Raw genomic sequence first — 18,383 nt, 5'->3', positions numbered from 1 at the left:
GTGACTGCGAGCCTCAGTCGACTTTGGTCGGGTGACCTTCACCCATTTCCTTCTCACAGCTAGGTCAGTGGACCAATCTAGCATCTCAAAACACCAACACTGTGCGGTCTGTGCTCCTGATAGATGTCCGGCTACCTAAACCAGCGATTATCTGATTAGTGTTGGTAAATATGAGGGCTAACAAAGTCGTGATTTCTGGAGGCCATCAGAGTGCAAGTAATCCTAAGGAGAGCAGCGTTGCATCTTTGCGCTCTGTGATTTCTCTTCTCTGCTGTTGATCAAGTGTTTCTGGGAGGAGCGCTTACTGGACAGACACGCTGCAGTCATTTCAATGATTTAGTAGCTTCACTTTGTGCTATTATTCATTGGTCTAAAGGGACGCCAGGTTCGGCCGAGAGGCCTGCATGTTTTATAACCACTGGAGGGCAAAGCTTTCCACCACAGCCTATGATGTGGGATTGGGGCGTGGCTTTGAGTAAGATGGCTGCAACTGTTTCTCTCTGCTCAAAGGCCTGATGAAATCCATTAAAATCATCAAATTGCACTGACATCCAACAAAAGTCAAGACTGTTTGGAGTACAATGGCCAATACTGCAAAAATAGCAGCTGAAATGGCGGAAATTAAAAATTCCCTGAATTTTATGTCAAAGGAAATAAGTGAAGTGGTGGGACAACAAAGAAAACTGACAGGCCTCATGGAGGAGATCAGGCAACTAAAAACTATTATCCAACAGAAGGATGAACGTATTGAGCTCCTGGAACAAAGGGTGGATGACTTGGAACAGTATTCCAGAGCTGATGACCTTGTAATCACCGGCCTAGAGACTAGGCATCAAAGTTATGCCCGGGCTACAGGCCCATCTGGGGACCAACAAGGTGAGGATGCACCATCTGAGGAGCTTGAAACCCTGGAGCAACAAGTGGTGCGCTTCATGAAGAGCAAAACCATTCCTCTGGACAGTCAGCAAATTTCAGCATGTCATATTCTTCCAAGTAAGGACAAAAAAACTAAACCTAAAATCATTGTCAAGTTTGTAAGTAGAAAGTATAAGGTGGAAATCCTGAAGGAAGCTAAGAAACTTAAAGGCACCGGAGTGTATTTAAATGAGCACTTGACAAAGAAAAATGCAGAAATTGCTTGGACCAGTCGTACCCTGAAAAAGGAAAATAAAATTCAATCAACTTGGACCAGGAATGGAAAAGTTTTCATTCGTACGAATGGACCTCCGGAACAAGCCAAGGTGATTATGGTGAGAAAAATGAAGGACCTGGATCTGTACAAATGACAATAGTGAGTGCATCATTCCTTTTTTCTGCTTGATTATTGGATCTCTTATAAGGAACTCATGACTCTCTCATTTAAGACTGAAGCCTTTGCAAGTGTTGATTATATAGAACGTGATACATATGATTTTGAAAATAATGTGGATCCAGAGATTAATTTATTTAATCATATTAGGGACTCATGTCAGTATTACACTGAGGAACAACTTGATGAGGTACAAATTGAACAGGCATTTTCTTTTATTCATTTCAATTGTAGAAGTCTATCAAAACATTTTTCTGAAATCAAACATTTTTTGGAGACATTTAAAGGAAGATTTAAGTTAATTGCTTTATCTGAAACATGGATAAAGAAAGGCAAGGAGGTTGATCTGAAATTAAAGGGCTATGATTTATATGTCACCAACAGAGTCAATAGGACTGGAGGGGGAGTGGCCCTCTATATCTATAATGAATTGAAATGTAGACCAGTTAAATGCATGACAACAGCCATTAATGATTTAATGGAAAGTGTAGCTGTAGAAATAGAAATAGAACAAAATAGGAATATTGTTGTTGCATGTGTATATAGAAAACCAGGATCAAAAGTGGAAACCTTCATGGATAAATTAGAAGAAATGATTCATGGTCTAAATAATAAACGAAATCTCGTAATTTGTGGAGATTATAATATTGATCTTCTAAAGGTAGATTCACATATACAAAACTCAGATTTTTTAGAGATATTATATAAAAATGGGCTGTATCCATTAATAACGAAGCCTAGCAGAATAACCACAACTAGTGCAACTTTAATAGACAATATTTTTACAAATGTTTTGGAGAATCACATTACTAGTGGGTTGGTAATAAATGATATAAGTGACCATCTGCCTATATTTGCAATATTTGACTACAAATTGTCTAAAAAAACAATATACCAACAAATATACAAAAGAAAAAGGAGTGCTGATTATATTAATAAGTTTAGGAATGATTTATTCAAACAAGAGTGGAAAGAGGTGTACACAGATGATGTAAACAATGCTTATAATTCTTTTCTTAAATGTTATCTTACTCTGTATAATAAGCACTGTCCTGAGATCCTATGCAGATCCAAACAAAGGCAAAATAGTAAACCTTGGATAACAAACGGATTAAAAAATGCCTCTAAAAAGAAAAACAGACTTTATAAGGAGTTTATTAAATCAAGAACAGAGAATGCAGAAAAACGCTATAAGAAATATAAAAATAAGTTGACTAATATATTGAGACAAGCAAAAAAGGACTATTATAATAGAATGTTGCATGAAAATAAAAATAACATAAAGGCTACATGGAATATTCTGAATAATGTAATTGGGAATAAGACTGGACGAACGGAATTACCTAAATATTTTGAAAAGGACAATAGGGTGATTGAAAATAAATATGAAATGGTTCATGAACTAAATCAATTCTTTGTAAATGTAGGACCTAGCTTAGCAAATGAAATACCAATACCTAGTGATCAGCTAGGGGGAGTCTGGAAAAGGGAAAATAGGATTATGCAGTCAATGTATCTAGGTGAGGTGACTGAAAATGAAATATTATCTGTGGTTTATAAGCTAAAAAACAAGACCTCAACGGATAGTGATGGTATTGACATGAAAATAATAAAAAACACAATTGATTGCATTATTAAACCATTATATTATATAATTAATTATTCTTTTACAGAAGGAGTTTTCCCAGATAGTATGAAAACAGCTAAGGTAATACCTTTTTTTAAAGCTGGAGATAAACATATTTTTAATAACTATAGACCAGTATCTCTCCTATCTCAATTTTCCAAAGTGTTTGAAAAACTCTTTGTTAATAAATTAGACAACTTTATTGAAAAACATGAATTATTAAATGAAAATCAGTACGGATTTAGGTCAAATAGGTCTACAAGCTTGGCTATCATGAAAATTATTGAAGATATTACAACCGCAATAGATAGAAATAAATACACAATAGGAGTGTTCATTGATTTAAAGAAGGCATTTGACACTATAGATCATCAAATTCTCATTTCTAAATTATATACTTATGGAATTAGAGGAGTTGCACTGGACTGGTTAACCAGCTATTTACAACAACGACAACAATATGTTGAGTTTGACGGTTATAGGTCAGAATGTATGAATATAGAATGTGGACTACCACAAGGCTCAATTTTAGGACCCAAACTTTTTATTTTATATATAAATGAGATTTGTGAGGTTTCAAACATGTTACACTATGTATTATTTGCAGACGATACAAATTTATACAGTTCAGGAAATGACTTGAAAACCTTAGCTAATAATATTGAAGATGAAATGATTAAACTAAAATTGTGGTTTGATGTAAATAAATTATCTTTAAATTTGAATAAGACAAAGTTTATGATATTCAGCAATAAAAGAAAGGAGGAAGTCAGCTTATCTATAAACAATGTAAACATTGAGAAGGTGTCTGAAATCAGATTTCTAGGAGTCACCTTAGATGAGAAATTGACGTGGAAAAGTCATATATTGCATATAAAAAATAAAATGGGAAAAAGCTTATTTATCTTGAATAAGGTTAAATACAGTTTACCATATAATACAATGAAAATGTTATATTGTTCAATGATTTTGCCTTATTTAAACTATTGTGTAGAAATATGGGGAAATACATATCATAGCAACATTATGCCTTTATTTATTTTACAGAAAAGAGCCATTCGCATTATTTTTAAAGCAGGATATAGAGACCATACAAATCAATTCTTTATTAGGTCAGGATTATTAAAAATTAAAGACATTATAGAATTACAAACTCTATTAGTGATGTTTAAAGCTAGAAGCAAAGCTCTTCCAAATGACTTACAAAAGTTATTTGTTTTTACTTCTGAAGATGAAAATCACAGACGGCCGTATGACTTTAAACATCAAATAGCAAGAACAAATTTGAAACAAATGTGTTTGTCTGTTGCTGGAGTAAAAGCATGGAATTCTTTAAGGAAAGATTTAAAAAGCTGCAAAAATATTTTGGAATTTAAAAGGAGTTATAAAAAGAAACAACTTGAATTATATCAAACTGAATTTTGATTTTGTTTGTATGTGATCATTGTAAAACGTTTAAATAAATATCAAATATGTTGGAGTGTGGGTGATGGTGGAGGGAATAATGCTAATGTTATCTACTATTTATGTTAATACATTTTGGGTGATGCTAATGTCATCTATTATTTATGTTAATAAATTTTGGGTGGTGGTGGAGGGAACAATGCTAATGCCATCTATTTATGTTTATAAAGGGGGCAGATAAATATAAGAATATTATTCTTCCATCTGCTCCTTTCTGATCATGGAAATGTAAAGGAAAAATTCATATTGAATTGTGTGTTCCTTGGACAAATAATGCATTTTCATGAAAGGAATAAAAGAGAAATGAAATGAAATGAAATGAACAGCCCCGCACTTCTGTTAGGGGAGACCAGACTCTTTCACACATGGAGATGTGCTGTAAACACAAACTGAGATTGTGTTTATTCACACACACACCAGTGTGGAGGAGACAGATACCAAAAAACAGTTTGGACTGACGGTTCGTAACCGTTCCTCACAGCTGATGCAGAGTCCTCGATCCTCCCTTTGTCCACTAGAAATAACACTATTTGCTGTGCATACAGTGCATGCCGGAAGAGATACTAGAGTGTTTTACAGAGCATCAGGCTGGAAACTAAAAAAAACAAAAACAGGTGGTTAACTGCCATCCCCAACCTGGTTTGGCTGATTTTATTGGTTTTAGAGGGGATACTAGATAGCTGACCAGCTCAACCAGGTTCAACTAAATTCAGAAGTAAAGAATTGACTCCCGTTCAATTCAAGAGTGTGAACTAAACTGGTCACAGTCACTGGAAGGAATTCAATTGGAATTTTAAAGGAACAGGAATTAATTGACTTGCAATTAAAACAAAAAGTCAACATAGTTGATGCAATTGATCTATCTATCAGGCTTTTAAACCTGAAACTTCAAGTGTTTTTTTACATTTGTCAAGTCAACGCTCAAGATTTATTTCAACTAACTTTTTCTTTTTTTCTTTGAATTTCTTTACATTTCAATTTAGTTTAACTCTACTTCCTGTCATTCAAAGAGCACTTTGCTATTCAATTCAAGTTCAGGAATTGAATCATAATTTAAAAGGCATTCTCAATTCATTTGGGCCCGTGCAGTCATACTGACATGGTTTCTCTATGGGGTCTCAAAGCACTACATGAAAACAAATAAATGCTTTTAAAATTGCCTTTTAACCAGCTGTCTTTGTCAGTTGTGGTATCCGTGAAGACATCCACGTCAGGACGCAGGGGTAATAACAGGTAAAGCAATTACCCCACAGCCATACGATTTTTCCCTACGACAATGACCTGCGAATTCTGCTCCCCCTTCAGCAGTCTGTTCGTGAAGTGTGCTATTAGGGATTTTCTATGGACTCATTTGGAGCAACATATAAGCAAATATGAATATGTGGCTTCATTTTTCTATCCAATTAGAGCAGATATTGGGCGTTTACTACGTTTCGAAGAAACCTAGGTTCCATTTCGGTTTCCATAACTGCTCTTCAGAGAGAGACCAATGGCACCATTTTGGGTGATTTGTTGCACAGATTGACTATGTCTTTGTGCAGGACGGGGCTTTGACTCATTGAGTCAGGGTTGACGGGAATGGGGCACCCCGTGGTTTTAGCAAGTCTGCTGAATTGCTAATGAAAGAGGGGGGAGGGGCGCAATACTGACGAGGGAAGCCAGGACCGAGACAAGCACCTCATCTGAATCATTTAGGCCAGGCCCAATTATAGATCTGATCCGTTAGCGAGAAGGGAAACAGCCCATTTTTAAAGGCAACACAAATCAATGAGAGCTGACAGTAATCTGTTTGACAGAAAGACCTGTTAGCGGTTTGAGGGTCATTACCTCTCCGTCGCCTGATGCATTACAGCGATGAAACGCGAAATGAAAACACAAAACAGTGGGAGGCTGCGTGCCATCTGCATCGAGGCCGATGACTGCTTGTTTGTTAGCCCTAGAGCGAACAGGCATCTCAATTTTACACCCCTTGAAGAATTTCCTTCTCATAAACTGCTGAGGTAAGCGCCCTCGTCCACCTTGACCCGCCTCTCAACCCGATATTATGTTATTGCACTTCACTCACCCCCTTGTTTGAGTCTCCAGCTAATACGCAGCCATTGATAATCATTTGCAGGAGTTTTCAAGAGCTGTCAAAGTTCACAAAGCAGCCTGACTGCTTGGAGGGAGAGCGAGGTGGAAGGATATCGATTCCCGTTGAATCACACAACACACACAAGAATTCATAACGCAGTCGGTTACAGATCTCCGAGCTGCCAAAATCAGCAATTGTCAGTAAACACTATTAGCATAGATTTGGGCATCGCATTCCCTCCCGACTTGACTGAATAATTCGGTCCATATACAGTATAAAAGCCCATCTGTAGTGGCCTGAATCCTGGATCAGGGGATGGTGGAGGGTCTTCTCAGAACCCGACCCAAGGGAGAACGGATGGGGGAGGCCTGGCTCGACCAGCCCTTGGCTGCTTGTTTTCGGCAGCAGTATTCCCCCTCCGTTCCTGGTTGCCATCTGCCATGGTGCTGGTGTGAGGAGTGTCAGGAGCGATGTGGGCTCGGCCGGCTGCATGCGAGGCAGCTGGAGTGATGGCGGCCCATGTATCGACAGGGGAGTACATCGATTTCCTGTCAGCACGTTTTTACATCTCATAACACTAACCTCATTCGCACCTATACACGTCAGAAGCTTTTCGTATACTGTGTCAATGCGCGGTCGGAGGGTATCAGTTCTGATGCTAAAGCCAGCTTAAGCAATGGCACGGTGTGAGGAGAAGCTCTCAATACCCACGGGACCTAATTAGGAAGGCTTAAAAAGCATCTATATTACTATTAGGTATTGATTTACATTGGGGAACTTTGACTTCTTGGGTATATTTGACCATTCTAGACTCTTGTGTGAATTAATAAATATATCAAGCAAACGTTGTATGTTTAACACAACAGTGAATCTACCAGGCGTAAAATAAAGATCATGGGAGACCTGCAAACTACAGAATGTCATCTTGAGAATAATAGTTCTGTACAAAAAAATAACAGTTAATAGATTCAGAATAGGCATCTTCTGAAAAAGTGACATTAAATTTATTTTTCATGAGACTAACCTTTTGCTATAAGTTACCATTTATCAACCCATAAATGAGCTTTGAGTGTCTAAATCAGAAATGCAGTACAATATAAGCATAAGGACAGGTATCACGAACATGAAACTTGTGAATCATTCAGTTTTACCTCATCTATAATTTCATTCAAAGTAAAGCGGTTGACGACAAGGAAATCCACCGTTTTATTACTTTACTTATTTAGCCTGGCCCTCTCTTGAAGCGCAATAGTGCAATCTTGCATCGTTTGCTGTAAAATAGAATCCCATTTGCCCTTTGTCAGCACAAAACACTTGGATATGAAGGTTTCACTACTGAGTAAGCAGCGAATCTCAGCGCAGCCCCCCGAGACACAGGAAATGCACAAAGGTCCCTTCCTCTCGCCGCTCCTTCATCAGCACCCCAGTTGCCATACAATCACTTTAAGATTCATCAATTATTCAAACTAACATGAGCAAAGGCATCAACAGACAACAGCAAAAGTGTGTTTACAGACCAAATACAAAGCATGGCATGACATTTTGGCTTGGCAGTGGCCTCCTAAAATAATCCCAGCAGAATAAATCTGTGGTGAAAAATACACATTTACGGTATACTACTACCACTACTATATCTGCCTCTCATTCATGCATCTATCTACCATACATCTATTAATTGGCTATTTAAGTAAATTTTGGGCTTATTTTGCACAATGCAGGTGATTCTGCACGATCCCCATTTCTCTGTATTCCTGCTTTTATTATTATTATTTATTTAATTCTAGTCTAGATTGTTCTTCTAACTTATCCATTTCGTGATTAGTATTAGACTTTCCTTCAAAAAACATAATATACAAAGATTCATATTTACCACTAAAAGCAAACATTAAAGATAGAAAGAAAATAAATAAGGAACTTGAATAATGGTTATAAACCACATCATGTGCACAGAAGACTAGTGGAATGGGTCTGTATGCAAAATTTTCATTGTAGCTGACACACAAGCTAAAGCATTGCTTCAAAACATTTTACTTGTCCTTCTGTTAGTTCTTATTACCTTGAAAACGGTGTAAAGTGATGTGACAATTAGACCAGTGCTTTGCCGTACCCAAAGGATGCCACACATATATAACGAGCAGGTTTTAGGGATGAGTTCCAGCAGAAGTTGTCACAGTATGCAGAATGATTATCTCTAGCATGCCCAGCTGCAGGTGTGTGATGACTGGTTAATAGGGTCCATTAATGATCGCTGCTGTGTGTTTTGTGGGCTTTTGGGTCACCTTAGTGACGCATAGGGTGTTCTGCGTAATTGCTCACCTGTCTGAAACAACACCAGCCATGCTTCCCTCTAAAAATTAATTCCTTCAAGTCACACACAAACGATGTTAAATTTCCAGAAAGCAAACTGATTACACTAGAATATCATGCATGCATAAGAATGCACTAGAACTGTTGGACATCTGTCCAAAATTTGACATCTGTCCTGCACATGCGCACATTCTGCATTACTGTAAGCGTAGGTTTAGGGTTGTGGTAGGTGTAGACGTTAATAAACCATCATTTTACAAGTTGCATTTTTCCTTGTCGAATTGTACTACCCACTGTTTTAATGGGAGGTAGCAAAATCTGACAGGGTAGGACAAATCGACAGAACACCGGAAATCTAAAACCAGTTTGTCTGGTATTTCCACCGCCATGCACAGATCAACAGCTCCATCTCCTGGACAGTAACAGACGATTTTATAAAAACAATTCAGAGAGATTAAAAAAAAAAAGCATATTCCTAGGACTCCCTGCAAATTTTGATTGAAAAAAAGAAAAGAAAAAAAACTGATTTGAGAAACTCACCCAGGACCAGGTCCAGCCTGCTTGCTTGAATTGGCATCACAAAAAGTGAAGCAATTTACAAGTCTAATAATAGGCTATCGTTATACAAATAATAGCAGCTGTTATTGTCCTCACTACTGCTGTGCAAGGTTATTTTCGTAAACGAAAACTGAGAATAAGACTAAAACTACTAGTAAAATTAAATAAGATTTACATTTCTAACTAAATGAAAAACTAAAACTAAACGAAACTAACAACAGTAACTGAAAAACTTACAAAAATAAAATAATAAATGATTAAATCAAAGTAAAAATAATTAATCGTGTTCGTGATTTAATAAACTCTCATTCTGTGCCAGAATATCTGACCTGTGGTTGTTTAGGGAATATATCTGAAGATGCACGTGAGTGCTAAGCGGCCATTCGACTGACAGTTTGCATTTAAAAAGCAAGACGCGGGAAATGTAATCGGAAATAAATATTAAAATCTGAAATTGGAAATTATAATAATGCACATCCTACAGCGTGTGCTTGACGTGCGAGAACAACATGAGAGTAAGTTAATTTTTTTTTGATGAGCTGACTTAAGTGAATAGTAGCTTTACGATTACTATGCCAACGTCCACCTCGAGTCCACGACACGAGCACCGTCTTGACTGTACAAAACACATCCAAAATGATAGAAAGCGTCAATCGCGCGGTGTTTTCGACGCTTGCCGAGAGGGGCTTTATGGGGTTGATTGCGTTGCTCATTTGAAGCGCGTGCGCGCTGGAACGGCTCGTCAAAGTGCAAGCATCATTTAATTAGATCACATCAAAGCATTTTAGATTGTTTCTTCTTATTGTGTACGTTCATAGAGAGAGAGAGAGAGAGAGAGACGGGACATGCAGTAGTGTGCACGTGGCTTGTCTGTACAAAAGATCCTACAAATGAACGCATTGAAAGTTTAATGACGATTACAACAGGGTTTCTCAAATCCAGTACTGTCATTGTCCTGCAGAATACAAACTCAATTGCCTTTAGCTTTCTAGTAGCCTAACTCTGAAAACCTTTGTTAAAATACACAAGAGTTAGTTGTGAACTGTGCAAACATTCAACTTTGCTCACATTAAAGTATTGCTTTGGTCTACACTGGGAGTGTTCCATTTACTCTGCTAAACTAGAGTGTTGTAAAACACTATAAACACTTCTAAAAGTGTTGCGTTTATAATTTTGTTCAGTGTGGAATCACTACAACTGTAACTAAAATATATAAAAACTAAATAGAAATGTGTCCACAAAATAAAAACTAAACTAAAACTAACCAAACCATTTATGACACTAACGAAAACTAAACTGAAATGATAGTTCATTTGAAAACAATATTAAAATAAAAACGATTTTAAAAAATTGCTGCTGTGAATGAAAATGAAGTCATGAGTCAGTCGCACCACCCACACAGATCTTGTGCACAAAACACACAATGACGAGAAATCAACAGACATCATGATAAGCAGTGTTTTTTTTTATACTTAAATCTGCAAGTTAAATACATGTATAGAAAAATAAGTCTTATTTCATGCAATGTTGTTTCCCTAACAAATTTGTATGTGCGTAAATGTAGTTTTGTTCATTTTTATTAGTTTATTTACTATTTTGTTTTGTTTTTGGAAGAAAAATATGCCTCTTTAAAACCATTTGAATCTTACTGCGCTGTAGACTACAAGTCTTTTTTATGACAAAGTGGATTGTGCAATCATGAATAATGTGATGAGTAACAGCAAGACAAACCCATGTGAGTGTGTACCATGTGAAACCAATAAACCTGAAAAACTAGTCTCATACCCAAGAAGGGAACTTTACTTCCTTGCATACTTTTTGAGAACGGCATGTATCATTATTTACCCTTACTCTAGCTGTTTAGCTGTTTCAACTAATTACTAGTTCCACAGAATTTTTATGTTCAGTCAGTTTCGGACTTACCTGAATTGTTTTTTTTTTTTTTTTAGTTGGCTCAACTTTTACTGAACTAGTTTTATTGTCCATTAAACTAAAATGTTTTTATTGGTTGAACAATATCTCTGTTTGTATTTAACTTTTAGCTTTGTGTATTTGTAGCTATTGTTTCTGTTCAAACAGCAACATTACACACTAACTTTAAAAAAGTGAAATCGCAATCAGCCACCCCTTTAAAAACTCAAACTGATCTGGTTGCATCTGAAAACTTGCAATGCTGACAAAAACCTATGGCCACACCCATAGAGAAAGAAAAGCACAATTTATCTAAAAAAAAAAAAATGAAATGATTGCTTTTAAATCATGTGTAATGTCCAATATCACTTAGTTGAAATTGTGATAAATCAGAAGTTGCAACCATTTTGTTGATTGGAGAACTGACTAAGATTAGATTAGATTAGATTCAACTTTATTGTCATTATGCAGAGTACAAGTACAGAGCTAATGAAATGCAGTTAGCATCTAGCCAGAAGTACAAGAAAATAGTGTTTTATATACATAAAAGTGCAGAGTAAGTGAAGCTATGATTTACAGAATATACAGTGGAGTTGCTATGTACAGTATAGAGCAGAGTATATACAGAATATGAATAGAAATGCAATGTATGTACTGAAATTAAACCCTGCTTTGATAAAAGCCTTGTGAAAGGATACAGTTGTTCATTTCCATTTGGAATAAACGAGACCAGAAACACTGTTTGTAATGTGGCTGGTTTGTGATTGTTAGCCACATTTAATGTTGTTTTTTAACTTCACGGGACAGTTGCAAAAGTTTGCACATGCTAAAACTCATTTAATACACCCACGTTAACTTTACATTAGGCTACATGTTTCAAAGATTATGGTAAATCGTATTAAGCAACATGAAAGACCACATAATCTCTTCATGCTATCTTTTCACTAAGCGGAAGCACAAAAATGTCATACAACATGCCAAAATTAAACCTAAAATTAATTATAGTAACACAGCTTTTGACATTAAGTGTTTTATGGATTAAACAAAATGAAAGACCACGTTCCCTTAACATATACAGTTAATTTCCCTCAGACATAGTGTATAGCATTTATTCAATGGTTGTGCATTTGTGAATTATCTCAATATTGATTTGTTTTAATTCACTTAGTCAACTTTGGCATTCTGAATGTTGACTGGAATTGAAAATAACCCTTCATGTAATGTTTTTAATATAAATTTTTGTAGACTTAATATGTCATCTCAACTAAGCCCTAGCAATAAAATTAGTTCAACTTAAGTATGTTTACCCTTTACCCTTATAATATTATTATTAAATAAGCTTGAGCTCAACTATCAGCCTACATGAAGACACTGACACAGACACGGAAACCTGAGGCGTGACAAGAAACACGTGAATGTCCCAGTAGCACAACAACAAAATAATTAGCTCGAATGTCAACTAAACATTGCACTCAGTAAGCATTTGCTTTATTTATAAAAGTTTATTTGAATTTGTTTGCACTGAACTCTACATTTCAAACACCAAATTCATCTTCAACACTTAAAATAAAGACTGCAGGCCTTTCTGGAAAAATGCAAGTATATAAGTATTTCTGATCATACTATTTGTATGAAAAAGAAATAGTCCATAAAAGTGAGCAAATACGGTTCCAGTATACTTTCAGCTCTCTCACTCATAGTCAAACGTTGCTTCAAAGCTACATATGCTCACAGCTTCAATAGCTGATGAAAATCACCTGCTCTAAGTGACGTAAAGCCTGATTTTCTGGATATTCTGACCCTTACCCTAACTGAAAAAAGGAAAAATTTAAGCACACTCCTAAACTAGTTAATCAAGGTCTGCGGGTTTACTTGACAGTGATACAGCCAGCATGTCTAGAAGGAGGAAATATAGTTCAAACAAAATCTAACACACCTGAATCTGCCAAAGTTCTGTCTAAATGAATGAATCATGTGCATTTATTATTAGCTGGTGCTAATAATAAACCAGCACATAAATCTCAACTAAGCCCTAGCAATAAAATTAGTTCAACTTAAGTATGTTTACCCTTTACCCTTATAATATTATTATTAAATAAGCTTGAGCTCAACTATCAGCCTACATGAAGACACTGACACAGACACGGAAACCTGAGGCGTGACAAGAAACACGTGAATGTCCCAGTAGCACAACAACAAAATAATTAGCTCGAATGTCAACTAAACATTGCACTCAGTAAGCATTTGCTTTATTTATAAAAGTTTATTTGAATTTGTTTGCACTGAACTCTACATTTCAAACACCAAATTCATCTTCAACACTTAAAATAAAGACTGCAGGCCTTTCTGGAAAAATGCAAGTATATAAGTATTTCTGATCATACTATTTGTATGAAAAAGAAATAGTCCATAAAAGTGAGCAAATACGGTTCCAGTATACTTTCAGCTCTCTCACTCATAGTCAAACGTTGCTTCAAAGCTACATATGCTCACAGCTTCAATAGCTGATGAAAATCACCTGCTCTAAGTGACGTAAAGCCTGATTTTCTGGATATTCTGACCCTTACCCTAACTGAAAAAAGGAAAAATTTAAGCACACTCCTAAACTAGTTAATCAAGGTCTGCGGGTTTACTTGACAGTGATACAGCCAGCATGTCTAGAAGGAGGAAATATAGTTCAAACAAAATCTAACACACCTGAATCTGCCAAAGTTCTGTCTAAATGAATGAATCATGTGCATTTATTATTAGCTGGTGCTAATAATAAACCAGCACATAAATACTGTATTTACATGTATTTCTTCACCATTTCACTTTATCAGGAGTTCTCTACAAATTAATAAAAAACACAAGCAATTACGAAAAGAGCTAGCTTGGAGCTGGAATATAAATTAAAACAAAAGTACAAGCATCTTCACTTAATTGCTAGGTCATCCATAAGCAATGATTTATTAAAATACTTCCAATAAAAATCTCATATCAAAAGTAACAGATCATAATATAACAGATAATATACAATCTATTTCATAAACATTGTAGTCAGTAACTGATAATGTAAGAAAACCTGAGGTAACATTAACTGAAGTACCAATCATAGAGATCATGAGCTTCTTTATAATGCCTATATCGTGCTACATGGTCACAGGCAGTGCAGATAGGAAGAATAAACTCTTGTGTCTGTTGTATTAAATGAGGACTTGGAGTGAGATGTTTTCTCCAGTTAAAGTACTTGCGATATGCATCTTCATCCTTGTCCAGATGAAGCAGATATTCGGCTAGTGACTTTGCGTCTGGGAAGTCATTGACATGAATGAAGGACTCGGCGGGAACAAAGTTTTCATAGTTTCTTCTCGGAGGACCCAACACCACAGGGACGGTCCCCGCCGCGAGCGGCCCGTTGATCTTCTCAGTGATGTAGTCTTTGTGGACAGAGTTTTCAAAGGAAAGGTAAAATTTACAGCTGGCCATGGTTGGATAGTAATCATTATAATCCAGGAACCTTGCATAGGCCTTTCCGAACAAAGTCACTTGTATGTATTTGCTGAATTCTCTATAAAAAACGTTTCTTGTGTCGACACCAGTTGAGGGATTATTGTTACTCACAATCCAACACACCAGTTTGTCCTTTTTGGGAATCACAAAATCCTCATTAGGTTTCTTCCTGGTCATCAAGCGCATCCGTACAGTAATATCAGCATCCTGTCTGTAGCTGAGAGTGAGATTGAACAGGTTTTCCAGACCTGGTATCTTTTTGGTGTTGGTTGGTGATTCCACATGCAACCAAATCCACCTCTGGAACGGAGGACGAGGAGATGGAGGAAGGTTGGACAGATCCCAGCTGATGGCTTTATGAAAAATGATGACATCATCTGCATCGTTGTAGAGAGCTCTATCATCCGTCAGATGACAATTATCAATATTGTAAAACTTTTTGCAGTCACTGAACTCAAACCTATAATTTTCAGGCCAAACCCATAACAGAACTATAGGTTTCTCCTCTGCTTTTTCAGTCACAGAGTTGTTGCTCTTGGCAGAGTTGATTTGTGATTTTTGATCTGGTCTAAAAACTGGAGGTGGACAATTTTTTGAAGGTGAGAACCAGAAAAACATAACGCCAAGAGAGATGACTCCTGCCAACGTCATTATGATACCCAGACGCATCAGCGATGGGCCATTTGTGTTTGCCATTCGTAACCTAAAGAGAATAATTGAAGACAGTTTATTCACTTTTACACACAAGAATTTAAAGACATTCTTCAATAAGAAGTAGGAACAGTTCACACGTTTGTGAGAAGCAAAAGCTACACAAGTAAAAGTTAATCATTATCTTGTAATAAAATATAAAGTTGAAACTTTAACCATTTTAGTCTAATAAAAATATATTCAAATGATATTTTTTGAAACAAAGTACTTAATTCAGTTCCTCACCTGATTAAAAGAGAGAGAGAGAGAAAAAATCTGTAATTTGGTGTCCTACAAACACAGAAAAGAGTTTCAGTCAAAAGAAAAAAAAAGGTTGTCTTCAGGTTTATGACACCTGGAGGTAGTCATAAACACGAACCAATCACAAATCAGTATATGATATCGCTATGACATCATCACCTGTAGCTGAGGGTCTGAGCAGATGGTGGAGTTCATCCGTGTGTGCCGGTTGGAACACCAAACAAAGTGAGGAGTCAAATTCAACAGGAGTATTGTTTCATGCATATGCAGAGGCGGAGCCAGCTTAGGGAAGTGCATTAACCAGTTCTGAGATTGTGCAAATAATAGGGGAGAGTGGGATGATTTGTGCCAAGGGGGAAGTTCCACCCCTTGTTTCTGGAAAACCATTGAAGAAATTGGTCATGTGACTAAATAATTTTAAAAAGCCATCCATTTTACTCATCCTCCAAAGAAGAGAGACACATGGCATGAGAGGTAATCACATTTTAGCTCAAAAACTGTTTTTTTCCTTTCAAAGTAAAATTTCTATGATCTAGTTTTTTTGATTGTAGCGTCTGAACAATTCTAAACAAGTCTGAAAACATTTCATACATGTTTTAGTGCTTTACCAGGCTACACAATGAGTCCATACAGTTAGCATGATGTTGGCTCTTAACTGCTGGATCATGCTAGTTTTTCAAACTTGTGGGTATGGGGTGATTTGTGCCAAAGGGCCTGGGTTAAGTTGTGCCAGTGGCACAACTCACCCCGACTTAAGATTATTTTCAACTCATTATTTATTTGTAATTGTACATTGCATTCTTGCATTTTAGCACTTAAACTATGTGGCATTCTTAATTTTAGACGAAAACCCATTATGCCACGCACTGATAAACGGAAGAGCGACAGGGCTTCAACTGCTCTTGTGGAGTTGGACAGAGCAGTGAAAGAGATGCAACAGGGAAAAACCATATGTCAGGTGGCAAGGGAGATGAATATCTGCAGGATGACCTTGAAAATATTCAGGGAGAAGAAAAAGGGTTGCCATGATTTTCTCAAGTAAGACATGTTCCTGGATCAACATCTTCTGATGATCCTGGATCAACATTATTGTCCAAGAATATAGACTTAACCCAATCTCTACCCCTAAACCTAACCCTACCCATAATTTAGTCCTAAAATCTGAGGGAAATGATATCTGATTAACAATGGTGTAGAAGCTCGTGATCCTGATTATAAGCCTAAAACAGATATTTCCTGAAAAGTTATATCTCACTTCTGAAGGATGTTGATCCAGGAACATGTTGTACTTGGTGATATCATGCTCGCAAAGAAAAAAGATAGAAGTAACAAAGAAATGGTATATGTGAACATCTCTAAAGTGATGGACAGGTAATCATCAATCATAGGATAACATATTCTCTCTCTCACACACACACACACACACACACACACATTTAAAGAAAATAATGAAGTTTTATTCAGTTTTCAAGTCGCCTAAGTCACAATAGGATTTAAAAAAATTAGCCTACTAACTTTATTCTTATATGTTACATAATTGACCGACAGCGTTCTATGCATGTCAGGCATATATTACCAAAGCCTTTTTGCCTGAAATGATACACAAATATCATATATTGTGTATTTAAGTTTGTGTTTTCCCCAAAAATCTACAAAATATGTCTTATTCCAACAGTTTAATAGGGTGACAATATCTGAATAAACATTAAATTTGTAATTTTGTATTGAAATTGTCTTGTTTTCATATAGCATTACAGTTCATAACATTTAAATGTTCTGTTTTACTTTAGAAATCACTGGCACAATTTACCCCAACGTATTCTCCCAAAAGGCACAACTTACCCCGCACCAGGGGCAAGTTGTGCCACGAGACCACTTTTTTTTTTGTATTTAGTATTTCTGAAACTATTTATTTCAGATCCAAAGTTATTGTTCTCAGGGATGCACCACATCCTGAAATATATGTACATTCTAAAGTGAAAGAGATTACTGTCATGGCCTCACTTTAAAGTCACTTTGAGTAAAAACTGGCACAACTCACCCCACTTTCCCCTACAGATGAACATTAATAGTGATGCAGAGCAGTATCATCTTATGTACTTTGACGGGTAAACAACACTCATGGGTGTGGTCTGCAACAAACAAATAAACACATATTCTAAAATAAACAGTACAGTCCTTTGATTTCCCGCAACGTGGAAAACGCAAATCACAGAATCCTGTCATAAAATCTTTTGTCAAATTTTGAATGAATTACTAAAAAGCAGGTCATTACATTTAACCAGTTAAGCTCATGTCACATGTCAGCTAATAGAGGAAAAAGGAAATTTGTTTCTATCATAATCTATGCAAAAGTTATTCCATTCCAACTGAAGGAAGGAATAATACCCTTTTTGTATACAATTTCCTCCTACACAAATATGAAATGTTCCTATACATACATGCAGAGGGGAAACATGCAATATCTGTATATTATTTTACAGAAAACACTCAGAAGTTACATAAAAAGCTGCTGTTTGTGACAAATAATATTATTTATGTTGTTTCACATATGATGAACCACCTCAATACAATGTGCTTTTTTTGTGCGTGTGTTTTCTGAACAGTCTTTGAAAGATAATAACTCAAACTGCAAACTGCTTTAAATTATTAAATATATCTGGTCGATCACAATCTAAAATAGAATCCAC

At 36.3% G+C, this 18,383-nt stretch overlaps 2 protein-coding genes across 2 annotated transcripts in view; one reads left to right on the top strand and one right to left on the bottom strand.

Annotated features, from left to right (window-relative positions):
• LOC132098121 (endophilin-B2-like) overlaps window positions 1–18,383 on the top strand; it is a 320,795-nt gene that overhangs the window by 237,796 nt on the left and 64,616 nt on the right. The window lies entirely within an intron of this gene.
• Window positions 14,182–15,732, bottom strand: LOC132098118 (4-galactosyl-N-acetylglucosaminide 3-alpha-L-fucosyltransferase 9-like). Its single transcript, XM_059504264.1, has 2 exons — window positions 15,679–15,732; window positions 14,182–15,445 (listed from the first exon to the last, which is right to left on the bottom strand). The coding sequence occupies exon 2, from the start codon at window positions 15,436–15,438 to the stop codon at window positions 14,326–14,328; it is 1,113 nt and encodes a 370-aa protein (XP_059360247.1). The 5' UTR covers window positions 15,439–15,445; window positions 15,679–15,732; the 3' UTR covers window positions 14,182–14,325.

The sequence above is a fragment of the Carassius carassius genome, chromosome 21 (genome assembly GCF_963082965.1).
Source record: "Carassius carassius chromosome 21, fCarCar2.1, whole genome shotgun sequence".
Taxonomy (NCBI): domain Eukaryota; kingdom Metazoa; phylum Chordata; class Actinopteri; order Cypriniformes; family Cyprinidae; genus Carassius; species Carassius carassius.
This window is presented reverse-complemented; position numbering and strand designations above follow the sequence as displayed.